Consider the following 27406-nt stretch of genomic DNA (forward strand, 5'->3'; position numbering starts at 1 on the left):
TGCTTGGTTTTCGGGTAGACTCGTTACACCTTTGCCATTTAAAGTGATGTCAATACGAAATATAGGTTTCAGTGTTGTACTCCTAGAGTCATGACTGTAACTTAACAAAATCACATCATTTCTCTTGCAGAAATAGAGAGAGATGTTTTCACAAAATAAATGCCAAAACAATTGCATTCATACCATGTTACAATTTAAAAAATTATCATGCTCTATTAAAAAGAACAAAGATAATCTCCAATTCTCATGGAGTAAACACAGGCTTGCTATTTTCAGTATACTGTCCTAACTACGGATGGGAAATAAATGACCTGCTTCTACTGTCTATGTCACTGGAAGCAAAACTATACGATACATCAGCTGCAAAAAATGTTGTTTATATAGCAAGCTTTAACAAGCAAAGCCATTAGTCTCTATGTTCTACAGCACTGTGAACGCAATGGAATTAGCTTACATTTTTAAACACAGCAATTTTGCACATGCAGCAAGCTAAAGACTACACAAGTGCTTACTACCAACAGTACATTGCTGGCTAACAACAATGCACCGCCCACACAGTGCAAAATGAAAAACAAAACCAAACCAAAATGTGAGCCACTCTGAACCATGAGCAGTTACACTACACTGCAGCTTTTGGCATAACTGGGTAATGTGAAGCCTGATGCTCCTATCAGGGAGTACATTGTTGGAAATCAACAATGATGCTGTTTGGGTCGGTCCTACTTATTTCCAGGAAAATGTACCTGTGTTACAGCTAGCGTAGGCTGTAGGAGTGACTGGGCTAACAGGGAATGGGAGGAGCATTGACACTGGAGAACCTGGTAAGAATATTACATATTGAACAGAGTACATGTTACAGAGGATTCCCTGTCAGTATGAAACATTTTGGAGTTATTAGATTTCGGCATATTTGAGAAAAGAATTCAACCTTAAAATGTCTGTATATTACAGGATCACAGAATGGCTGAGGTTGGAAGGGGCCTCTGGAGGTCATCTGGTCCTGCCTCCCTGCTCACGCAGGGATCACTGTGCCAGCAGCTCAGGACCATGTCCAGGTGTTACTTGCATTGCTAAGCCTAATGTCAAAACCAGGAAGGATCTGATCTACACTGGTATAACTAAGATAATCTGGTACCCTAAATTTAAGTTGTTCTGGGGCTACAAGAAAGAAATCATCATTTTCTCTGAGCAGTGTTTGTAAAAACTCTCTAGGTTTTGATGGAACTACTGGCACTTAATTTTCAAGTACCACTTAAAACTGAAAGCAAAAATCACAATGGTTTCTAATGGTAAAGTACATCAAAAGAAAACAAGAACCTGATAACCCTTCTCATAAAACGTCTCACAAAATTACAATTGACTAACAGCTCTCATGTCAGATTTGTTCAGAGGCAGAATGAACTACATGATTCATAGAGGTACTATGTTGTCTATAAACAGGTGTGAAATCCAAACTGTATTAATCTACTTGTAAATGCATCTCAGAAGTCACTGGATTTCTCAAGGGTTTAATTTTACTTTGTGATGCATGCCCCAGATTAATAACTTACTTTTGTCTTAATTATTTAAGATTGTAGTTATGATCTTTCTCTAAGTATAGTAGCAAGATCTTCTGCCTTGCTGAAAAGTAGCTTAATGGATTTTTAACAGTCTTAATAAATTGTTTGTTCAGAAGCTGGCTTATGTGCATGCTAAGGCATTGAAGAATAATGTCAGATAATCAAAAACTAATCTCAAAGAGCCTATGGAGAATTGGCTACAGAACTAGGACAAGCGCTTGAAACACGGGTCCATCAGAGTGAAAAAACATGAAGAGATATTACCGTTCCCTTACAGTGATCAGGAGCAGGAAAAAAGCAGATAAATCTTCCACGGTTTCAACAACCTTTGTACTACAAAATGTAATACATAATGAGTAACACCAAAAGGTACCTCCCAGTTGGCAACATATATCCTGCTGCAGTAGCTGTGCACGTGGTACCATATCTGGCAGTCATGGTTGTTCAAGTCCCATCCCACCCAGCAGGAAATATCTGCACTTTTCTCCAGTTCTCTCCTGTACTTTATCACCTACTATCTTTAGCTTTTAGGTCACTATTCCAGCCACTTATGCAAATAAAGTGAGATTTTTGCACCTTTTTAAAGATAATATGATACTGCCCCCGTATAAAATCTCCTTTTCAATAGCTTATAACATTGTAAACTTCAAGTATTAGAGCTTAAATTCTTCAGGTTAGGTGTCTGCCTCAGGCTAAGTTCTTCATTAAATCAGCCAAAATGTTTCAGCTGTGTACCACTGTGTTAAGAAAAAATGTACTTAATGCTTGATTTATGTTAAGAATTAGCATATTTGGAACCTATTCGGTAGAGAATTATTTTATTTTTTCCAGAGAACCTTTATTAGCTCTCATAGAAGTCAAAAGATATCTTGGTAAGTAAGGGGGGATTTTTTAATTTTAAGTTCTTTTGAAAGATATTGCCTGAAAGCTTCTGAACTATGTCTATTAATGGAACCTAAGACTATATTACAATCAGTTAATTATTTACAGTATTAACTTAGAAACTGCGTAGATCAACCTTCATTTTTACCAAATATAAAGATATGAATGCAGATGAAGCACGTTTTAAGATGCCTTCCAGAACACAGTACCTTTTATTATACTAAATGCAGTAACTAATATTTTGAGGAGTTTTACACGAGAACTACAAAATACTCAAGGTAGCAATTTGAGTGACTTGGCCAGCCACAATCACTATCAGTAGAGTAAACCCTTTCAATGTTAAACTACTTTCTTCTGATTTAACTCCACTGGTTTCAGTGGTATTCACATAAGTGAATTTACATAAGTAAAACTGGGAAAAGCACAGCCTTTGAGATCAGTGAATCAAGCTTTCATGCAGGAAAGAATCAACCTTATTTCTAAGGTAACAACAAATCAGACAGACTTGTGAGGCAAGAATTGTCATGAATCACTTACATGTTTTGCAGCAGCCTTCTAAGAATGGTACAACATAGCCTCCAACCTGGCCAAGAGAGAAATAAAGAGGAAAAAAACTTGATTTTTTCCAAATATTCATTCCCTTGCATCTGGGCTATTAGAAATACCCTCCAGATAAAGTTTCACAATGTTACTCAGGCAAATGCAGCACTCTCATGAATGGATGAAGGTTTGGCTGTACATGATTGAACTTGACTGTTTTAACACAAGTGAGTATTAAGTGGTTGTCACACTGAATGCCACTATACATCACCAGTTATCAAAATGCCACATTTGGAGAGGGAATGACTGTGTTAAGTCTTACTCCATCATGTGTTACTTAGAGTAAACCCTTGACTTCTTGCAGAGGCCATACTGACAATCACAAAAAACTGATTCTGAATTCAAAGCAGGAAGAAATCTCATCTAAATGAGAAGCCACCCGCTCCCCATAGTGGAGAGCCATGGCTGTCTTCAGTGCTGTGGCATAGGCACTCCCCAGAGTAGTCTGGGAAGAATAGGTGCAGCTTTTTAAAAAGTTCTCTAAGGATTACATTGAAGGAGAGTTCAATTTTGGATGTCCACCTCAGTATCTCGAGCCATGATGATCTCTCTGCCTTAACTTTTTTGGTTTGCCGAGAACAGCAAAAGGCCTTTCACCAGCTGTGTAACTGAGACTCTCTCCAAAGAACCAATCCATTGTTATCTGCGAGGAAGAACTACAGCCACCTAGTTCCTTTAGGACTGTTGCCTGCTTGTGTACCATCATTCATTAAGAAAAGTATCCTCCCATCCACATGTAAATGTAGAATTACAGAGAGCAATATGAGATTGCTCCCTGTGTACATTTCCTGGCACTTAGTCTAATCTTATTTTGCAAATTCAAATAGAGCTTTTGCTTCTCCTGCAAAACTAGTCCACAAAACTTTACGTCTTACTGTAGAAAAGATTTTCCTGATATTCAATCTTTCCTTTTCTTCAATGTTTTTGACCACTATGATGAATAAAATTGCTATACACAGAAAATCAGTTAGATGGGAGAAGTCCAACCCAGAAAAGCATCCAAGTTCAGACAGCTGCATGAGGACTAGTTTGATATTACGAGCCTCTATGAAAAAAAAAAAAATTTCTGAGAATAAGAATAGTTCTCTCCAGCTGTGTTACTGGGCAGTCTGGTGGCACACTATATGTGTATAGTCAGAGTTTTTCACCTTCAAATGTCTGGGCAAAAATGCAGGCATTGCAAGAATTTATAATTTCTCCCTTCTTGAGGTAAAAATGTCTTTTGTCAGTGTTAATCTTTTCATGCAAACATACATCATAGCTGGAATACAAACAATGCATTGAACACTGACCTTCACACATTCAGTTTCATTAAAGGGTGGGCAGCCAACCGAAGAGGAAACCAGAACTGGTCCTATTGGTGTGTTAGTGCATTCGTATCTGATACAGTTTGAAATCCAAACAGTACCAGGCTGTTAAAAATTGTAAAACAGAATCTTCACTCAGCAACTCAGCAAATACAGTATTATAAGTGTTTATGATACAATTCCATTGAATGCGATCTTGTCTGAATCAAAAATAATACTTATAGCAAAATATAACTTAGACACATGTTAAAGTTCTGTTTAAGTACAGAACTTAAAAATCCACTAAATATATAACGTTAAGCAGGTTCTAAAATAGTCAAGTTGATGATAATTCTCTGATATATCAAAATCCCTTAATCTTTGCAGGCATGACTGATTGACTCTCCAAGAAATTTATGTTGTGTACATGCAAAACTATTCCTAGTATTTGGCCAAATAAAGCTGCTCTTTGCACGTTTTATATGGCAATGTGTGTACAGTATCTCATAATTTTTTTGTTTACTTCTAAATATTTTGAGGGACTAAGACGTGTATAAACTTACCTTAAAATTGGAGACTGTGCCATTGCTGAAAGTGTGGAGACAAGACAAGTTCTTACAGCTACCGCAGCAAGTTGTTAAATCTTTTGGAGGCTGATAGACTTGGTTCTGCCAAAATCAAATAGATTATTCCTTGTATGAAATCATCTTGCAGCTCGACATTTTACTACTGTACTGGGCAGATTTTTTTCAGGTATCTGATTTTAGGGATGTTTTTTAAATAACTTTCAAAACTGCATAGCTTACATTTGTACACACTGTACATTCATGAAGCTTTTATAAAATACCTTTGATCTTAATTGAAGTAAGTGAGAAGTTGTTCCAACTCAGAGAACGAACTGGTCTTTCTACCATTGTCAAATGTAAGTCTGACAGCTTACTTCAAGAACCACTGAAATTGTCACTTTTTATACATTAGTCGTCAAGTAAGTACATAATTAGAAGTAATCTATATAATATTCCCACGATAAGTATAATACTTTGTAAAAAGACAAGGTATCATTTGCTTATTTTTTAAAGCTGTTTTCACATTTAGAATTATTCTTCTATTTATAATTATTCTCTTCCGAATTCTTATTGAGCTAATGTCTGCCAGGAATTTGTACCAGTTTGTGCATAATGCAGCTAAAGTCATACAGGGTTGCAAGGTGGCAATATGCTATCAGTCCAAGGTGGTAGTATGCTATATACATTAGTTTGCCTAAGATTTATATGGGGGAGAAAACAGTGAAGGGAGTGAGACTTTTATAAACTTTTATCAGAAGTGTGGTAGCACGTCATTAGAGGGAGATCTCATACTCTTTCCATCTTGTTCCTATGACTGTAGTCTACTCAACAAAACGCAGCGAAATGTAATTAAGACCACCAGTCACAATATACACATCTAAAATTCTGAATTTCTTACAGCTTTGCACTTGACAGCACAGTCTACTGAAGATGTGTTTATACGGTAGTATTTAGTGGAGGGATCAATCACATTTGTACAGTAAGAAATACGGCAAATGCCGTCTGCACTGTGTTCCACAATTGTCTGTCCAGGAAGCAGCACAGCTCTCTCATTACTCAGGCAAACTTTGTCTCTCACTACAAGAAAACACAAAAATAAACAGCATGCTCAGGACAATCAGCTTGGTATCAAAACTCTGTTAAAAAATGTTTCAAACAGTGAAACAGGAATGGAAAAAGCTACTCTACTTCTTTAAGAATTATGGGTCAGATTTTCAATATAAACTGTTAATAGTAGTCTAATACTTCACTACAATCGACAAATTATTTCAAATATAACCATGCATGAAATCTAATATATATATATATATATGTATAAAAATATATGTAATATCCTATTAGCTGCACCGCCAAAATGACGGTGTAGGCTTCTTCAACTGATTTGTTTTATAAGTCTACTTCAGGATAAGAAATGTACCTGAGAAATGTCTATTTCTCCCCACTGATTACTGAGGGCACGGAGGATCATTAGCTCAGAAGTATACATCTTTGTTGTAGAAATCTAGGCAAGGACAATCCCAACTCTGTTGGCCAACTGGATGCCCCACAGGAACAACTTTTTCCTGAGTTTTCTCAGATGCTATTGGGCATGCTCTAAGATGAATTTGCATGGTGCTGAATGCTATCCTTGATCTTGTAAAGCACAAAAGCATGTCTACCAGCTCCTGAGTAGTCCCATAATGGGTTAGTGGACTTCTCTTTATGTGGACATTGAGTGTGTGTTTTAGTTTCTTGCTGGAGGCCTTACTTCAGCTCAGCAATATGCAGGCTGCTTAGTCAACACCACTCAACGTTCCCAAAACTCTGTCTGCTATTTTCTTGCTGCAGGAACTAACAGGATAGCAGGACAGGCCATAATCAACCAAATATTTAGTGAGGGGTCCTATTTTCTTGCCTTTTCTCACACTATTTGTGAATTATGTCAGTCAATTCTTTGCGCCTCAGCACCATGTTCAAAGTGAACATCCGATTTACAGTTCCTAATTTACCTTAGCACTTGAAAGGGTATTTCTTTGAATTAAATTCTTTTCTGACTTACCACATTTGTACTTAACACAGTTACAGATATTTTCTGTACTGTTCTGAAACTGTTCATCTATCTGAAGTTTCTGCCCCTAAGTGTATAAAAGCAGAAAAAAAAAAAAGTGAAACAACAGTGTTTTCTTATCTGTATGATCTTTTTCTTTTAAACACCTTTCCTTCAGGATTTGAGTAGCAGTATCTCTTGCCCCTAGAAACCTGTTTTGAATCCACTTTCATCACCCACAGGGACATTTAATTTAGTAATGACAACCAAATGGGATTTTTTGTTTTACACTTGAAAAACAGGAATGGTTGTTGGTGTCAGTACAGCAGACATTTAGGACAGAAAAGACTAAGCCAGGCCAACAATGAAATGCAATGGCTTGCCTTTGTACAGAAATATCCATGCAGTATGAAGTGTGTTCTTTCATGGAATAACTTAATGGACATAAATAGTGTTACAATAGCACAGATGTACATTTTAATTTTGCCTTTTATTGTTTATACGTATGCATATTAAGATTTTTCTCCCAGTTTTCTGCAAGTCCTGATTCCTTATGCCCAAGTTTCTTCATCCATGAAATGAAAGTACTAACAACAGCCTCACTTACAAAGCATTTTGAAGTTCCTCTATAAAAAATGAGTACTATTTCCAATTCCTTCCTAGGACTCCAAATTATAATTTTTATAAATTATTCACATCGCAATATTATTTTCTGGATAAAATAATGACAAGCAAAAATCAAAGCATACCCAGTACTGACTGAGAACCTAACCCAGCAATGCTAGTAAGCATTTTTGTAATGCTGAGCAAATCACAATGAAATACAGTTTAAAAGTTCTGCTTAGTCAGCGGTCTGAGTGCATGATATATGTCAACATTTTCACTATAACAAGTAATATTAACAAAACGCTGATGCTTTAAAGTACTTAGTTCTGACAGTTTAAAAACAAAATTTTCTCCTCAGGTGCATGAAAGCAATTCCACTCTACAAATACTTCAGGGCAGGATATGGTTATAAAAAACTCCATAAATATCAATGCTATACAGCCATTTTATTTTGCAAGATATTTAAACTTAATTGGCTTCTTAAAAATGGATATATCTTCTTGTAAAGCAATTTAAAAAAAAAGAGAATGACATGGCATTTCATATTTCACTGATAAAACTACTAGCAACATAGTGATAAATAGTTTTATTAAGAAATTAATGAAAGAATACTGACAGAGAAGATAAATTTCATACCAGTTTGCACTGAGGTTTGGGGATCGTTTCACATGCACATTCTAAAACAAAATACAATTACAGAAACAATAGTTTAGAAAGTTATATGCCATTTGCTTAAAACAGAGCATCAGAGAGAATAGAAATTCCACATTTACAAGTCATCACTGAAGAAGTTCTGCTGGTTTTTGAAATATACCCATATGGGGAGTCCAGAATTATGTGTGATTTCTGTTCCATCCTGAAAACTAATACCAGCTTCTGTGACCACCTTTACTTATTACAATTTACAGCATTGTATCAACTGCAGTCTATCTGAACACATTAAAAAAAAAAAAAGATCATTCTAGCCACTAGCCTCCTTGCAGTCATGACAATCATTACAATCAACATAAAGCAATGGAGAATTGTGTTTAAGGCATCACAGAGAACAGTATGACATACTACTGTCTTTGTAAACTGGCAAATTCCTGACCTGTGAACCTAACCTTTCTTTTTTTTTTTTTCTTTTTTTCTTAGAACCATAAATAATTTACTCTCTCTTACAAAATTTTCAAGATGATAAGTCACTCAGTTTGGGCAGGCAAATTCTACAGTATGCAATCACCCTTGTGGAGCAAGAAAAAACAAAACAGACAGATTAAGAAGTTCTTTACCATGAGATGACTTTTCTATATCATTTGTTCATGAGCAGATCACAATGGTATAATTGGCTTAAACCAGACTTAAACCCAAGAGGCCAAAGCTCTTACAGTGTCTTATTGTCTAAGGCAACTAAAATGAAAATCAGTCATTTTACCACATGTTCGAAAGGGGCAGCACTTCTCCGGGCTCCATACCTCCACCAAAGACATGCCTAGCATACATTTGAATTCAGGACAACGATGTATTTCACAAACTAAAATTAAGGAAAAGAAAGTCCAATAAACACAAGTTTGTCATATTTGATGAATGGAAATATGAATCAAGACATAATAAATGACTTATTCATAATAAATACCTTTAGAAAACATCTTACTTGAAAAGACTAATAATCGAAATTTAATAGTTAGCCATCAGGTAATAGTAGCGTGGAGTACAACTACTCTAGGCAAATATTTAAAACCATTTTCAATCTCCAGAATTTGGGGCCTGAAATTACTCATTTGTCTCCTTGATACAGATATTCAGATAATGCTTTAGGCACATGAAGTTTTAAAAGTAAAGATTATTTGTTCAGGACTACAAGTAGCTTGCTTATATGTACAATTGGAGCTGTATATATAATCCACCATTTCTGGCACTGAACATCCACACTACAAAATTTGACATGTTCTCTATTACTTAAAATATCAAAATCAAGTCAAACTTACTACACTGGTATGTAGGGCAACACCTCTCTGTAGTGTTGCCATCCACAATAAGAACTTCTCCTTCTTGACATTTGGGTATTTGATCAGAGCAAGCCTCGCATGCTGGAGAAAACAATTATTTATATCTAAAACATAGGAAGGAATTTTACTACTGCCTAGGAAACATGCCCTTAAGTTTCTCACAGATACATATGAAAGAGAACAGAGATACTCTGCATTACAGTCCCTATACAAGAGGCTAATTTTCAGTGCAGCTTGCCTTTTCTTTGTCCCCTGCTATAAAGAATGAATACGTTGTTTGTGAGTCAGATCACAACAAACAGGATTTTCTCTCCCATTCTGTTATGAAAAATTTTGCTAGATTTTCTCTCCTACCAAGTCACCCTGCCGTATTCAGGAATGCTCCTCTGCCTGAATTATAGGATCTTTGATTCCTAATAAAGGCCATCTCCTGTGATCCCAGTGTTATCCTCCCACTTGAACACATATGAAAACCACAATAGGTACTTTTTGATATGTACGCTGCAAAGACTCATTATATCAAAAAAGAGACAGGAGGCGGCTGTGCGGACAGCGAGAAGAGCCAAACACAGCACATCGCTATCACATGATCAAAGTGACCCCGATTACTGTAAATAACAGAAGTGTAATTCCAGTTTTCTATTAATGCTCAAATTTTTGCACATAGAAGAGCTAATCAAGATGACTCAGCCTTTGATTCACAGATATCTGTGTGCGGAAACAGAGTTAATTCAATAGGACCTCATTATCACATTATTATCATACAGAAAACAACCGTATGGTAACATAGGAACTCCTACACTCATGCCAAAACTGCAATTTTATTATTGAATTAAGTCATTAAAGGCCAAACCCCAAAAGAACCGAACAAGTTTGCATAGTACTCTCATATGTGATGTTTATCATCGAATAAGACAGGCCATAGCTGATACAACAGGATATGTGGAGCAAGATCATATATAATTTCACGGCCTTCTTTCAGATGAAATATTCATGCAGCTAGTCCACACACTGTACATGGACAGTCTCCCAAAAGCCCTCAGCTCCCTCGTCCATGGACTCTACCACCACTCCTCTACACGACCCAAGAATTCTACTCAGTTGCACAAAGCTGTTTTGTGACTCTTGATGGTTGTTGCCATTCCTTATGTTTTGTAAACTTAATGCCCATTTTTTAAACCACCTTCAAGCCTTACTATGTTGGGAGAGCTAAAGGAAGTACAACGAGCCTTAATTGGCAAGATAATAGTAGACATCACTGCATATGCAAAAACACTTATAGTCTCAACCAGCCAGGATACTGTACCACATATATAGGAAATGCAGCAGGTACTCTCCACCCGAGCAGCAATTAGTGTTTGATCATCTTGACAGCTTGGCATCTGCTCCACTGGTACACATTTTGCTGGATCACATTCTGAAAAAAGTACAACAGATGTATTTCTTTATATGAAGTATAGCATTCTTTCTTTGTTATGCTATATCCCTAAGAAACAGCAGTGCAGAGCAGAGAAATACTACAAGACACTTCAGAAAAACTTTTACCTTGTATCACAAGAACTTAAAGACACATTCTTGCCTGATCGTTAAACACAAGGCTCCTTCATCATTATATCTGCTCAAACTGGGGCACAGACCAACCCTGAGCTTTTAGGTGAAAGAGAATTTTGTAAATGGCAATACTAACAATGATGTCTACACTACCTACCTTTTTGCTCCTACATTGATCTATTTAGTTTAATTAATGTCTTTTACAGGGTGACCTTTTTTACCTTTTCAAAAGAAACCTACCGCAAACGTAGTTGGGACAACAGGACTCTTCACTGTAGTAAGTGACCAGCTTTTCCAAGCCATTACACTCAGGGATTAGGGGTTCACAGAGGCTCTGATTACAAACTGTTACATAAAGGGAAAGAAAAAAAAACCTTCTAAACTTAAAGATAGTTTACAAGTTGAGTAGAGCAGTGGCAAGCAGTATCTGCAGTTTGATACCCCAAATCTCCAAATAACAACATGCATAAGAAACCCACAACAAACTAGCAAAAAACCCTGAGGAAATATACAGAAGTGTGCAGCATTTGCAACACTCTCCATGGAGGCAAAGTTAAACTAGAGCGGAGTCCTTGTGAGCATGTAAAAAAAAGAAAAAAAAATTCTTGTGGAAAACTCACTGCAACATCATCCCAGGTGGTCAAAACGTGAAAACTGCTTGCAATTGCTTTTTGAAGATGGACTTTCTAAACTAAATAAGGATTAAAAAGAAAGCTTTTTTAACTGCTCACTTTATAAATTAGATAAACAATCATCTGATCTTTTTTCCTAGTAATGAGTCATATAATTTATTTGTATTTGGACATTAAAAATAAATCAGTAGCCTTTACAGCTGAGAAACACAATTCACATCCAAAAAAACACAGAGCTATTTCAGTCCTTATAACCCTTGTCCCCTCCCCCTATCTCTCCCCCAAAACCTACTGGATATTGAGCCACATTAAGTTTCTACAGTTTTCTACATAATCTGTAAATTCAAACCAAAGTAATTTCCACTCACTTCAAAAGTAGGATGTGTAACAGGAAAACAAACCACAGAGAAAGGATATCTGCATACTCCAGTGGACAATATTCATAATCGTTAAGGAATACTTACTACAGATCTTCTGAGGACAACATGTCTGATCACCAGGAACAAGCAAGGCCACTTCTGCAAATCGCTGACACTCTAAATTGTGGATATCTGAACAGTTGTACTCCACTGGAATAATGGTCTCACTGTCAACACATTTTTGCATACAGCATCCACTCAAAGAAGTTTTCCAGATCTCACCTACTGCATGAGGTGCTCCTGAGCTGTCTGTACAAGCTAGATCAGGACAACAGAAAATGGAAGTAATTCCTTTTTACTTCAAATTTTGACCACCATTTTCTTCCACAGCGGGTGTGGAACTATGAAGTATAAAAATCCCAGCATTTTAAAGGCATCACCTATCCCCATCACCCCACAAAAAAGTGAAAGAGGAGACAGTCCGAGACTGAGTTTGTATGGGAAAGCAAGACACTCAATACCCTCCAGAGGATCAGGGCCTCCACTTTGTTTTGTGTCCCCACTGCAAGGCTAGTCACTCAAAATCCCAATCCAATCCTTTATTTTTAAAGCAGTGATCTGAAAAGAAGTTACTTTTGTATTTCACGCACTGCAAAACTATTATTAATTTACAGTGCTTTATGTAATCTGACTTATAATAAACTGCATCTTTCAGGTTTGTGGTGTTAGTGTTAAGTATTGGTCCACGATTTGGTGTGCTCAGGCAGAATTGTAATGAAAACAAATATCGATGCTGGGAGGAAGAACATAGGACATATACATGTATTATTCAAAGTGTGTAATTAACTGTTGCTGCATGTCTTTTGAATGTCATTTAGCATCAATAGGTTGGACCCCTTGACAAAGGGCTAGGTGAAAAGGAGGCCAAGACTAATATACTTAGAATACTAGAATGCATAAACACAAGGAAAAACTTCCATTTTGAAGAGCATCCTCCCGCTTAGAGAAGATGAGCAAAACTGTATGACACAAGGACATTCCCTGCTTGCTCACCTGTACAGTTAATGTTTACTGAATACCTAGAGTCAACTGAATGACATATGCAGAACCCACACAACATCAGGTCAGAACTCGACTTATTACTAATGAAGTATCTGATCACCAAATTGCAGATAACAAAGAAGAAAATCACATCCAAACATACCACATTTTTCTTCAGGAATACAGACAGCAGTGTGAGCTCGGTGAAGGATGGTCCCTCCAGCACAGACGCACCCTTCTGTCAACACTGAGCAGGAGTCTGAGTCCAGAGAAGCAACCTCATTATTCTGACAACTATCTGCAACCTGACAGGCAGCTATACAAGCCTGATAGGAGAAGTTTTCAGAGCAGGGGAAAGCTGGGACAGAAATAAACAAATCACTCATTCTGAAGTTGTAATCAAATGAGGCAGAACCTAAGATAAGACATTATTGTCTTCTTGTCAAGCTCTTGTGCTTGCCAACTCAGCAGGATCTACCAACCTAAAACATCAATACAGACCAGTTACCTTCTACATGACAAATTCAAACAAAAGGAAGTTGCAAGCCCTTTTCTTACTTGCCTTCTTGTAGTAACATTCTCATCAGGCTTTGGTTTGCATTTTGGCAGTAGAGATACCAAAACACGCAACAGTGTTGACAACAAAGTAATTTAAACTTCAAAAACATTTGCAAATACTACACAGATTAATAATACAGTGTTCTGAATCATTCTGAATACTTTGCAGTGGCTAAAGAAAATGCAGTGATTACTAAAGGGCACAACTTTGTCAATTACAAAAATATTTGTGTAATGGCAAATTCACCATTGTTTTATGTGGAGAAATAAAGAATGGGATGAACTCATTACTACATTTAATAGATATCCACATTAATTATTCTCTTGCATGTGTGTGTTATTTTTAAGTCAATGGACACAGTTAAATTTAATATTCTTCATACTACTAATGTAAATTCATGGGCATGTTATGGGTGCATGCAGGAACAGACCAAAGCACCATGTTGTTTGCTGTTGAAAACTTAACATGATATTTCATTGGTTCAAAACAGTGATTAAAGCTGCATAAATATGGCAAACAGAAAATGACTACAAATGCCAACAGTGTGGTTCTGTGAACTACCAAAATATATGATCCTCATCATGTAATGATACCTAAATCATACAGCAACACCACCTGGAATCATGGTAATGAGACAAAGTCCAGTTCCCAAAGGGACTGTCTGCTCAAAAATGAAGAAGGTTCCAGTTTAGACTAAAGATTAACTGGGACAGGAGGTTGATTTTATTCACCTCCTCACCACTAAAAATGGCCAAAATTACCCACAGGAAATATATATTAGAGCCCTGTAAATAGAGGAACTCGGGCTTTTAAAAATCAGTTTACAGCGTATCAACACTTAGCAACCACAAAAGCCAGATGCAACTTCATGGTTCCTCCTTGCTAGGCACGCACCACCAGAGGTCACTGTGGTATAAAAATACGAGCGTGATGTGTCCCTTCACGATGGATGGAATACATATTTACAGATATATTTTGTCAGATCTCTTTTTAAACAATTATTTGATAGTAAAATCCATACAAACTAAAGATTTAAAAAAAAAAAAAAAAAAAAAAAAGACTGTTTTTCAGCTTTAGACTCCATGACTTATTTGCTGGGCATTGCAACACAACTTCATGAAGCCTGTACACATGTACCCACCTTGAATCACTTTAAAATAAAAGACATCACTTATGATTTCTATGTACAGGGAGTTCTCTTATTTTTGGGGATCACGCTTCACCAATAAGTCTTTCCCTTTTCAGGCACTGAAACCAGAGATGTCCCTATGTTATCACTGCATACGGCTTTTCCTAGGTGATCGTTGACAGCATAAAGAGATGCTGTAATCCAAATTTTCTATTTACTGACAACTACAGATCCCATTTGGCCTTACATTTTAGTACGTTGCTATGGGAGATGTCTTCTGCCAGGATACTCTAGCTCTCAGGTTTTACTCTTTACCTTTTCCATCTAATCTCAAGGTGTTTCATTTCTCTAATGCCTTCTCCAAAGACACAGCTTTCTGGAGCAGTATCAAGCAGACATCACCAATTCAAAGTACCACAGAACTTTCCGTAACTTCCTCCTTTCCACAACCAATTCTGTTGTGTTTTGGTTTTATCAGTGGGAAGTGGCTAAGAGAAATGAACACTACGTTGCAAGTAAGAAGATTTGACTTCTACAGTTAAGTACATCATAAGCCAGAGGTAGACTTCAGAGCAAGGTTCTTCAGCTTACCTTTTCCATCTGTGAAATGGCTATAATGATCCTGATTCCTTTTGCATACTGCTTTGAATTGTATCATAAAAAAATGCTGAATTTATTGTCTCAATAATGACTTCCAAAGTACGTGAGGACTCAAGGAGCAATGGTATTTTCAACTTAGAGTAACACTTATATTAGGTAAATTTTGGCTCTGTGAACACTAGAGGTACACATACATGCAGAATACTTACGGCAGTAATCAGAGCTCCTCCATTCTATACAAATATTAAATTTGTTGCACATTGCTACATAGGCAGCTAGTGAAATGCATGGATTTCGAATGTACTCAGTGTCTTGAACCCATATATTACAGAATAGCTCAGGTGGAACCTAATAAAGAAAAAATAAAAAATATTGCAGCTTCATAGAGACCCTGCTAGGTAGGAAACAGATTGACCTTTTTAAGTATCAGCTACAAACAACGGAGCCAAAAGTTTTCGGTTCACAGTAAGCAAGAGGCCACCAGCCTTCATTGGTGTACAGTGAGACTCTACTAGCATTTAAAACTAAGGCTTCCTGAATGTTGAAAATATATGAGACATCCTTATATTCCTTAGTTTCATCTCTTACAGGTGCCAAGGCAAGAATTAATAGTTTTTCCAATAGAAGGCATAATTACTGATTGTTCCTTGTTCTTCCTTACGTCTATGTTTTTGTCTATTTTTGGCCTCCTCTTCATCAAACTCAACAATACACAAAAGGTGAAATGGTACATGGACTCACATGAGCACAAATACATACTTTATTTGCACACTGTGAGTTTGTTATTTGCTTTAGGTTTGCTTTAAACAGTCTGTTCTACCCTCTCCTCTCTCTGAACTGGAACTCCTTGTCTCTAGAGCCTTTGAGAATGCAGGCTCTCAGATTACCTATTGTGATTCGGAACTTGTTAATTACTGAATACTTAAGGATTAATTAAATCCTAAAACTATTTTATTTTACTTTGCTCTACATCATATTGATACAGTTGAATTAGCTGGGACTGATTTATAAATGAGATGATATTGTCAAAACTAACAGAGATATATTATGAATTCTGAAAGCGTTAATTGTGTATTGCAACTCTCCTATCAAGCTGGCTGTCCTGGTAGTTAAACCACGACACTGGCACACTCTTCAATTATTTCTACTTTGCAACTGTAGATACAAAAAAGTATCTATCTCATTCCACAGATGTGGTTACGTGTAGTTTCACATTAATGAAATTACCAAGTATACAAAATTATATCAGAACTGCATCTCTTTCAAAACGTAAACTTCCAAAATAGTTAACATACATAAGGATGACAGCTGCTGAAGGTCTGGTTCAACACCAGTCTTAAGCACTCTGAGCAGTCGATGACTGAGCAATTAGTTTCCTGATGCCTGTCTTCTCCAACATACTTTAACGTGTCTGGCACTTGCCAGCTGTCTATAAAAGTCGATAGAGCATCGCTTTTGCTTAAAACTGTCCTGTTGGGTAGCATCAGATCATTTTCCAAGCTTCTATCACAAAAACCTGTATATTACCAGAAGAAAAAAGCAAGTTAACACCGCGCAGTTAATTCTGAAGTATGTTTGAAGTGGCATATTCAAGCAGGTAAATAGCTTTCAAAATATTATACAATGTGACAGTATCACAACCCACAACAGATGTGGAAAGTCTCTGGTAGGATCAAAACACAGAAAATTCAGACAAATTAAGCACAGTAAAAGTAAAGATACATCTATGAATTAAGATGGGTGAATGGAAATCCATTGCATATCAAAGAGCTGTTCAGAGAGCCCAGCTATGGTACACAACCTTCACCCCTCAGCTGCACAAGCATTAAACAAAGATGTATTTTAAAAAATGTTGCAAAGCACCTCCATGTGCAGCAACAAATGACAACTGTAAATGTTACCAGAAAACAAAACTCCCATAAAATGCCAAGATGCTTATCTGATACTGTATTTCAGAAATACTGTACTATTCCACTCACACTTCTGAGCAGTCTTAAGCATCTACTGGCTTAAGAGCTACCACAAAAGTGCAGCTTTTGGCACTTCCAGGTATACTTATATTACCCTACAGCAGGAGGGGAGAGGGAAAAAAAAAACAAAAAAAACAAAAAAAAAACCCCGAACTTTTCTGTATTTACTTCTCAGACAGCAGCATCACATTTTGTTTGTTTAAACTATGCAGTTTCGAAACACTTTGGAGCAAAGGAAGCAATGTAAAACACGGAGAGTGACTTTGGTCAGCACAGAACATCCAAGTGTTACAGTAGTCTCCTCTGGAAGGTCCTTTAAGAGCCAGCAGGTATGAAAAAGCAGAATGATGGATCAGTCCCCCGTTCTTTCTTCTTAATCACAATTTCTGAGACTTTTGTATCAGACTTCTATAATGTTTTCTTCTGACATCTCCACAAAGTTGCATGGCAATTCTAAGTCTTTATCCGTTCAAAAACTATTTGTGAATGTAACCCTTTCTAGAGAACTGGTCTGTTTTACCATTTTTCACCAACTCTTGATGACATGAGCAAGCCATTGACAATCAGCAATACAGCAACGGGCGTTCAGAGAGTAAACAGCTTTTGAAACTGTAACCAAAAATATTTCTGGTTGAACTTTTTGAGGTTGTGAGTCTACCTAACACAAATAAGAAGTACCTGATGGTTCTGCAAAACTTCAAATGATTGCTGTCATGGGATCTTTTTCCACCACTTCTCTTACACATTGACAAGGAGACTTAACAAAGCAAAACTAAAGCTTTGCATTTGGCTTGGCGGGATCTGGTTGCAGCTAAAACTGACATGCTTTCACTCTCTTTCACCAGTTTTGCTACAGAGATGTCCATGTTCCCTTCCCACATCCCTCACCTCCAATACCAGCTCTTCACCAGTTGCCATGTTTGCCTGATCCTTCCACTGTAAAAGACACCGTTGTCTCTGACACAGATCCTTACAAGGGATACTTGGCGCTACAAAACTGTAATGGTGCCTTCAGTTTTATCATTTCCACGAAGCTGAGAAATCAGGGTGTACCAATACTGCAGTTCAGCCAAAAGACATCTGAGAAAGCTTAAATGCAAGAAGCAGACTCACACAGAAAGCACAGGAGATCAGGGTAGACTAATTTATCCTGAAAAGATGCAGTACAACCAGCTCATTTAATGCACGCTCTGGTAAGTCGCACCAGACAGCACTGTGCAGGCAGGATCTGTGCAGAGGATCCCAATCAAAGATGAATACCAGAAAAATACAGCACATTCTCTGAAGAAGTCGTACTTGGAACACCATCCACAGAAATGTGTTGCCATCTAGTTAAAGTGCCTTGTCAACCAGGAACGTAATGTTCCCAGTTCTCCCTATCACAGCAATCAAACAGGTAAAGGCAAAAGAGACTTTCAGGATAACCTGAACCAGGCTTACTAAAAAATACAGTCTTTACTTTCTTGTTTCTGTTTGATCTAATTACAATAACAATTAGCCAAACAGAGCAAGAATGATGTTGAAAACAAAAGTTAGGGCAAATTACAGATAATAATCCAATTTCAAAATGGCAGTAAATTCAAACTCTTTTCCTTTGCGAGAGGCACATTACTGTCTGCAGGACATGGAACTGGACTGAGCTACCACTGGTATTTGATACTGAGCTACAGGCATTTGCCCTTTCTGAAACTGGAAAGATATCCACTGTTATTATATGAACTCTGTAACCCTGGTTTCCAGTTCCAATTTACAGCAGATAAATTTACAGATTCAGGCGTCACAGTAGGGATTTTCATCAACACACACATACCTGCAAAAGCTATAGAACCAATAGCTTATTCAAGGGTAAGTTGTTTAGAAAGAAACTATGTGAAACTATTGAGCAGACCTAATAGAGTGCAACATTATGGTTATTTAACCCATTACTATTAAGAAATTCCCTCTGAACTATTTCCTCCAACAGATAAACTAAGATTAGTTCTTTCAAGTTAGCATTTCCTGTGCATTCTGACCTTTAGAAACTGAAAATAGCACATATCACTTCCTATCAGATAGATATCAAACACTAAATCTGTAAATGACCTTATTTGACATTATGGATTTATGCCTGACTTGCTTATTTGGGTTTGGTTACAGCAATCATGCCTGTGATTCAATCAGGTTACAGTCAGAAGCAACACTATGGGTAAAAAGTGATTACATAGATAGGTATCAAACATCATTTCAACAATTAACAAAATTAATAATAATTTAATTTCAATAGTATCTTAAACTTTGCAACGATCTGCAATAACTCTTTTGCAGGCCAGATCTTGCAAAAGCTAGTTTATATAATTAGGAAAATGTGCTTCCCTAGCAAAGCATCTGAATGCCTTTATTTCTTGTTCTACCCTATACTTACCACATAGTCCCAAAGCTCTTGGTTCTCTGGTACTATTAAACTCAATTATCATCACGCCCGTATTGTGAAACCACTGAATTCTGATTTTTGTTGGGGTCTCAACTGCATACTTGAAGCCTGAATCCTCAACTTTGTACCCGTATTTTCTAACAGTAGGCCAAGCATATCTTGAATTTACTGTTATCTAAAATACACACAGAAAAGAGGATAAATGTCAGGTACCAAGTGCTGTAGGTAGAAGAACTAAGACCAGATTCTCGACAGCTCAGGAATCTAACTCATAACTAATTTCAAAAGAAGTCAGGCTCACCTCTATAAAGATAATATAGGTACTAAAAGAGACTAATGGTTTATGTGCCTTGCTCTGTGACTTACCTCATTAACTGTCCTTGTATCACAGTTTGACTCTTTGAATTTACAAGCAGTTTACTAAATTACAAAGTTGGAACAACGAATTATATTACCTCTTGTGTCTCCTACTCTAATCACATGAGGAGGCAGTTGATTAGAGAAGTAAGATGCTATCTAAAAGGCAAAGAAAAACAAATCCTCAAAATACTTACTTTTCTACTTAAACGATTGATAATAATTTCGTTTGATACATAGGTTAAATTCAACATTGCCAGGCACAAAGAAGTTGAATTTGAATTACTCTGTGGAGAAAGCAAAAATACATCAGCCATAGTCATGATGTGCAAAATCTTTATACATTAGCTGCTTATTGGTTTTAGGTACTGGGACTTTAAGGATTTTTGGAGGGTATATTTTTAAGAGAGGAAAACTACTGCTGATTGTAGTTTCAAGACTGGACTACAAAGTTCATCCAGATATCATTCTCACAAAATAAAAACCCAAAATATTACGATCACATTGTGTTCAGCAACTGTGCTGTATCACCCAATCTTGAAATTACAGCAGAAATAAAGTTTTTCAGGAAAAAAAAAAAATACAGTGGACTAGCTGTTTGGACACCGAAAAATATGAACTACGTATCTGAAGGTCAGCAAGAACAAGACTGGGAATGATGAGTCTACATGATATAGGAACAGTATAGAAGTTATGGATCAGAAATACATGCATACTTTCTGAGCTACAAGGTGCTGAACAAAACAGAAAGCACTGAATACAACAGAAAAACAAATCTGAAAGACATAAACAGATCTCCTTTTTCATATCAATCTTATTGAGCTTCTGGAATTAACTTCCCATAATGTACTACCTGGGACCGAACTTTGTGATGGACATTCATATGGACATCAAAATTACCTAGCTTTCATAGAAGAGACTGGAGTTTAAAGAGTTTTGTAAAGGCTCACAAGAAATTAACTCTTCATGACATAAAGCCAATCTATACTACCCATTAGGCAGGATACCCATTAGGGTTTCTCTCTTCCCTCTCTGAAGCAACAAGTATTTGCCCCTGTCAGAGACTTGGAATGCACAGGGTGGTCTAATTTAGTCTGACAATCCTACAGTCTTTTACGGCTCTGAAGATTGTGTTGCGAAGTGCAAGTACAATTCACAGATATTGCACAGAAGCGAATAACTAACCACAACTATGGAGTATTACTATGCCCTTTCTTTCAAGATACACCTTATCAGCAGTACTGAACATCATTTGTTAGCTGATAAATGTTAGTTACCATTCTACAGTCAAGGACATGGATGGTTATAGTTTCATCTTGAGTTTGGCTAACAACGTAGGATGCTTCTTTGAATAAAGCCAAATGATTTCCATCATAGGTTACAATGCTCAGATCAGAGAAAATTGTGCAACGACCTAAGAAAAATAAAAATAAATGTTTTTTCTAACTTGTTTTAGAATTTCTGTAAATATTAAAAAATATGAAGATAAACCAATAAATTTTATAAGGTTAACTAGCTTACTAGAGTTTCATATATGCAGCACATGTTTTTCAGCTATATTTGATGCTGTTGCACTTCTGTAAATGGACAGCAGAGTCAAATCCTGCATATTTCAGTGGGACAACCTGCAGGCCTCTGCAATCAGTTATTTTCTTACAGTTCTTGCTAGCAAAGGTTTGTAATTTTTACAAACCCCAAACTAGCAAAAAACATGCATGACAGTGGATCATGCTGGATCCTTAGTTCCCTTCTAGTCTTGTTCCTAAGGCAGGAGCTCATGTGGAAAGTTTCCTTCTTCCCAGTCTTATTGCTGAAGCTTTTGTGTTTTAAAGGTCTTGGAGTTCTACTCCTAGTTATTTCAAACTCTAGAGCATAAGCAGAAATTTGCATTGCTTATCTCTGCATCCGTTCTTTGCTATTATGGACTAACTGAATTTTTTTAAGCTTTGGAATCTTCCTGCCCAACTCTAGGTAATTGATGGGAGTGACTACAGTACAGCTATGCTTCCAGAGTCCCAAAACTGTTAACAGAGCTAGTTAACAGAGTCTAGGGAATCTTCTCGTCCTGAAGTAGATATAAGATGACCCAAAAATCCACTGACTATATTGACTAGGTGTCCCCTGATTTGACAGAAGACAAGATGGGTCAGACCTAGACATGTCCACTGCAGATACCTAAAGTTGGGTTAAGAGGAATATCGTACATTGAAGGAGCATTTTGATTTAATTTCCTTGGATGTAGAACTATAATTATAAATTGCATTAGACAATGAGTAACCTGTACATCAAGCATCTTCTATTTCTATGCCATGGTATAGAAGTGTCAGCTCTTAGCTTTCTTACACATGCATTAAATTGTTACCTAAATTCACTTCAGAAGTACTGCATAATTAAAACTTACATGCACATTCCCACTTTGGGCAGCATTTGTCACCATTCATTTGAGTAGCAAATCCTAAAACTCCACAGCTGGGTTGAGTTGCATTGTATGGGCAGTTCTGCGACTTATTAACTTGGATCAGTTGTCCATCCAAGCAAATGTGTTTTATGCACTCATTCTCTGTGATTGGCTAAGGCATATTTAACAAAAGACACAGGTTACCATCCTTACCAAGCCAGTATCACAATATTGCAGAGTATTTGCTCAAAAGGGGCTCACATTCTTCAAGTACAGAATACTTATGAATCCCTGTAACAGTGATGGAAGCTACAAGTGAAGAGCACCTTTGAAAATCTGACCATTCTGAGGACAGTTTAAAACGGCTGTCCTGTTGTAAAGCAGAGAACAGCACTATTTAATTTTTTAAATTTACATTGAAAGAAATTGAGAATAAAAAGCATAGAAAGTCACAAGTAGGAATAATAACAGGGATCTCTGGAAAGATGTACTTTAAGGAGGGCAACGTGACAAAAAACTGCCATTGAACAATATGAAGCATAATATTTTGCAAAAAAAAAAAAAAATCTTGTAACAGTCACACTCAGAAAACTGAGGCCCAAAACACAGTGTATTACAGCACTTACAAAAAACAAACATTGTGCATAATGAAATCATCCAAAGGTACAGATATAATTGAGAAAATAATAGGGCTCCCTGTTTGATACAAGTGTTTTAAATCCTAGAGATCAAAGTATGGCTCACAATTTTATCAGTGTGTAAAAGTAACCAAGACATATTCAAAACCAAACAGATAAATATCTATAGTTACTCACTGTACAAGTTTGAAGAGTTGCTGTTTCTCTAGGCAGCATAAAAGCTGATGCTGTGACACCTGACATGGTTTCAGCTGTTGCCAGTCCATCAGAAAATGTTGTAGTCAAGCCATAAAGTGGTTTGGTAGACAAATAGGCAAATGAGGAAACCGATGGAGCTGTTGTGTCATTTGGATGGTCAGCTATCATTAACAGCGAACTCACAGAAGGAGTTTGCACCTCTGATGATATTTCAAGTTTTGAAGTTTGAGTAGTACTGACCGATGATGCAGCTACAGAAGAAAAAGGTTTTGGTTCAGAGGATGAACGTATAGTGGACAGTACTGATACACTTACATCAGAAGGAACTGCCGTTGTGTTTGTGAAATATGGAGAGTAAAATGTCTGAGGTGTTTCTAGGGTAGTGGTAGCACCTTGAGTATGGACGGCTTGGACTTCTGTTGTTAATTCTGGCTCTTCAGATTTTACTGTATCGAGGGGCATGGCTCCTTTTGCTTCTGAAGTAACAGAAAAATAGGTGGGCTTCACAGAACTTCTGATGGATTCCGTTACTGCTTCTGCTTTGTCTGAAGTTGCTGATACAATACTAATATTTTGCCCAGTACTGCTTATCATTGAAGAGGCTGAAGCTGCAGCTGATGAATGGGCCACGGCTGACAACATTGTACTTGCTAGAAACGTGGAACTGTAGGCAGTGGTTGAAAGCGTGACTTGCTTAGGCAACACTGAAGTTTTCTCTGTACCACTTTTACCCATTGATGTGGATGGCCCACTGCTCATCATGATGGGAATTTCTGTTGTTTCTGGCAACAAAACCGATGAAGAGGTTGACTTAGATACTGGTGAAGATGTAGTTGTTTCAAGTGTTTGACTTGAATCAAGTGATTCAGTAAACGAGGCCTGCCATATGAATTTTAGACCAGTACCTGCCTTTTGCGTGGAAAATGAAGGAAATGTTTCTTTTTTAATCATTGCTAAAGAAGAGGAAGCTGCAAGCACTTCTGCTGAGGAAGGGAGAACGCTGGTGCCAAAAATCAAGTCAGCTGTTGTTCTAGTTGGGACTGTAGACTGCAAAACAGAAGTTCTTGATACGTATGGCTGCGTGACTGAATCAGTTAAATGCAACTCTTTTCTAGTTGGTAAAATAACTTGTGGAGGACCTACTGAGGTAGGTAATATACTTGAATGAATGGCTTCAGGTAGTGAGGTGATTAAGGGGTATGAGGAAGTCAATTCTACTGTAGCTTCAGTTGTGCTAAAGACACGTTGTGGCTGACCAGTGGATTTTGTCGGAGTTTCTGCAGGATACTGGTAAACTGGGGTACTGCTTTGGCTTGTCAATGAAGGCTCAGAAGTCTGACGACCAAGTTCCATAGCCTTCTGAGTAGAAAAATGTGGTATAGCCATGGTCTTTGTGGTCTGTACTGAAAGTTTATCTCCTGAAGATGTCTGCCAAGAGAAGGGGCCTACTGAAGATGAAGGAAAGGACGGCTGAGCTCTAGCTGCTGTAAGTTTTGCTGTATCTGTTATACTTTGGACTGTAGATTTCAATGCTGTAGAAACTGCTTTGGTTTCTACTGAATATTTTGGTGTCGTTGTTACTTCTGGTATCATTTTTGTTAAAGAAGGTGAAGAAACCAATCTATCTGCTAGATACTGAGAGGTGGAGAAAATGTAAGACGACTTTGTTACTGGAAGTTCAACAGAAGGGGACAGAGTTGATTTTTCTTTGGCTGTCATTACTTTTTTGGTTGCTATGATCTGACTGCTGAATTCAGAGGATGGGGAGAATGTGGCAGAAGTGATATTTAAAATGGCTTTGCCTGGCGATTTGTCATGTGATACTGTTGTTATTGGACTTGATTGTTCTGTTACAGTGGATGAAGTAGAGAAAGTCAGGACTGGAGAGGTCTTTTCTGTTGGTAACACAGATTTTGCTATAGTTGTTTTTGGATATAAAGAGATCGTTTCATGGGATGTATGCACGGGACTGAGAGCTGTCAGTGATGCTTCTTTTCCATATGAGGGTAGTGAAGGAAGAGAAATGTTTAAAGAGATTAGAGAACTTGATGGTGAAGAAGGCAAAGCAGATGGCTTTCTAGTAGAGATGCTAGTAATTCTTTCCACTTGTGATTTATCAGGCTGTGTTGTCAACAATGTGGTTTCAGTTGCACTAAGGAGAGTAAGTGGAGATCCAGTGACGGATGTTCTTTGAGCTGACTCTCTTTCTGTAGCTATGAAAGGAAATGTCGTGGTTTCTTTTAATGAGATAGAGGTTTTCATTGCTGATGTGGTAACACTACCTGAATATGCTGAAGTGCTTGTCTTCGCTGTACTTGAAACCAGAGTTGACTTGTATTCAGTAGGTGTTTTTCCAGAAAACAAAGTTGACTTGGCTGCTAATTCAAAAGGGGATGTTATTTTGGATGTTACCTCAACAGACAGAGGTGTCGCTCTGATAGTCTCGGCCACAATGGGATATTTACTGTATAATGTAGTCAGGAACTCTGTTGTGTTTAGAACTACGTGTGAGGGATATCCTGTAGTTGAAACAGTTTTGAATGTTTTTTTTAATTCACCTGAAGCTGGAGAAGCAGGAGTAGGAACAGACATTGAAGGTCTTTTTGTAGAAAGAGTGATGGATTTTTCAGTTGTAGAACTAGGATTTAGTGAATATGGAGGGAAAAAGGAACCTGACGTATGCTCCACACGAGATGTTGCTTTGGGAGTTCCCTTTTTATGAGTTGTAAATGATAACAAAGTCATTTCTGATGATCCCTCTTGAGTTTGCAGAGTTGTTGTCTTTGGACCTAGAGTTGTAGTAAAAGGTACCTCTGCAGTACCAGTCAGGTGTTGAACAATTTCAATAGGAGGTTCTGTAATTGCTGTTCCAAATGAAATAGGTGGTGTGGATGTTGCTGAAAATGTAGTCTTTACGCTTTGTTCAGTTGAAACAATTGCTGCTTTTGTTGTTGCTGAAGACTCTGGTTTTGCTAAAGACAAAGTAGTGATCACAGGAGAAAACGATGTTACTGTAACATTAGCTACTGTGGTAAATGACTGTCCTATGCTTATTTTTGTCCCTTCTGAAGTTCCTGTTAGCTTTACCGGTGGTGTATATGAAGGCATGCCCAGAGGTGGTGATGTGGAAAACTGGGGCAAATATGCAGTAGTTTTTTCTGTTATTGATTCAAATGAACTGGGTGTAAATGTTGTAAGTCCTTCTGGTTTTCCTTGTGCTTCTTTTGTGGGAAGTGTTCTTGTGGCTATTGCTGATATTTCCATTATTTTAGTTTTGACTGGTATTTCTGTTGTTCTAAGTATAAGTGGTGTCCCAGTAACAATAAAAGTAGAAATTGGTTTGCTTTCTGATTCTGTGCTTGTGGTCACTGCATGTGTAGCAGTTACTGTCTGAGGTTCTGTAGCCTGCAATAGTTTAGTGGAACCACTAGTGATCGGTTGTATCTTTATGGAAGTTTCTGAACTGATAGTAGATGGAAACAGTGGAGACATATCAACAGGAGAAGACAAGCTTACATTAGATTTTATTGTCCTGGACATTGCTGTAGTGCTTCTCCCAGATGTCATTTCTGTTGACTGTGAAGAAATATTTGATGATAAAGTTACGGTTGGAAGTGTTGCATTAGATGTAACAGCTGAAAATTCAGTTCTCCCTGTAGTTGCAGTGAGTTGCAATTTCGAAGCAAGTGTTGTTTCCATGTCCTCTGCCTCCGGTACAGGAAATGAAGTTACCACTTCACTGATCACTGCCAAACTTGTACTTGATGTTATGTGTGAAACTGCCAGTGTTCGAATGCTGGGTGGCAAAGGTGGACTATCATCTGCAGGTTCAATGCCTGAAATCAGACATGAATAAATAGTAGTCTGAATTTTATGAATAATTAGTCATGAAGCTAGCAGAGCTAGAAGGAAGTTATGTTAACTCATATAACTCTGATCTTTTCAATTGCCTTTAAACTTCTAAAATTCATAGACAAATTAAAAAAGAAATTCATTAAATCATTTGCTCCACATCTAATGATACTGAAATGTTTTATGAAGAAAGAACATC

The 27406-nt window shown here is 37.3% G+C and overlaps 1 protein-coding gene across 1 annotated transcript in view; it reads right to left on the minus strand.

Annotated features, from left to right (window-relative positions):
- Nucleotides 1-27406, minus strand: part of OTOG (otogelin) — a gene marked incomplete at both ends in the record, with an annotated part of 106748 nt that overhangs the window by 3269 nt on the left and 76073 nt on the right. Inside the window, 20 exons of the mRNA XM_082317299.1 lie at nucleotides 2979-3024; nucleotides 4334-4453; nucleotides 4891-4995; nucleotides 5792-5970; nucleotides 6932-7007; nucleotides 8162-8202; nucleotides 8940-9038; nucleotides 9493-9594; nucleotides 10820-10930; nucleotides 11305-11409; nucleotides 12161-12373; nucleotides 13260-13454; nucleotides 15594-15732; nucleotides 16680-16900; nucleotides 19756-19939; nucleotides 20319-20408; nucleotides 21399-21535; nucleotides 22523-22691; nucleotides 23335-25025; nucleotides 25284-27191. Of these exons, the coding sequence (XP_082173425.1) occupies nucleotides 2979-3024; nucleotides 4334-4453; nucleotides 4891-4995; nucleotides 5792-5970; nucleotides 6932-7007; nucleotides 8162-8202; nucleotides 8940-9038; nucleotides 9493-9594; nucleotides 10820-10930; nucleotides 11305-11409; nucleotides 12161-12373; nucleotides 13260-13454; nucleotides 15594-15732; nucleotides 16680-16900; nucleotides 19756-19939; nucleotides 20319-20408; nucleotides 21399-21535; nucleotides 22523-22691; nucleotides 23335-25025; nucleotides 25284-27191 (5931 nt within the window). The remainder of the gene's footprint in view (nucleotides 1-2978; nucleotides 3025-4333; nucleotides 4454-4890; nucleotides 4996-5791; nucleotides 5971-6931; nucleotides 7008-8161; nucleotides 8203-8939; nucleotides 9039-9492; nucleotides 9595-10819; nucleotides 10931-11304; nucleotides 11410-12160; nucleotides 12374-13259; nucleotides 13455-15593; nucleotides 15733-16679; nucleotides 16901-19755; nucleotides 19940-20318; nucleotides 20409-21398; nucleotides 21536-22522; nucleotides 22692-23334; nucleotides 25026-25283; nucleotides 27192-27406) is intronic.

This window comes from Platalea leucorodia (genome assembly GCF_965183815.1).
Source record: "Platalea leucorodia genome assembly, chromosome: 7".
NCBI lineage: Eukaryota > Metazoa > Chordata > Aves > Pelecaniformes > Threskiornithidae > Platalea > Platalea leucorodia.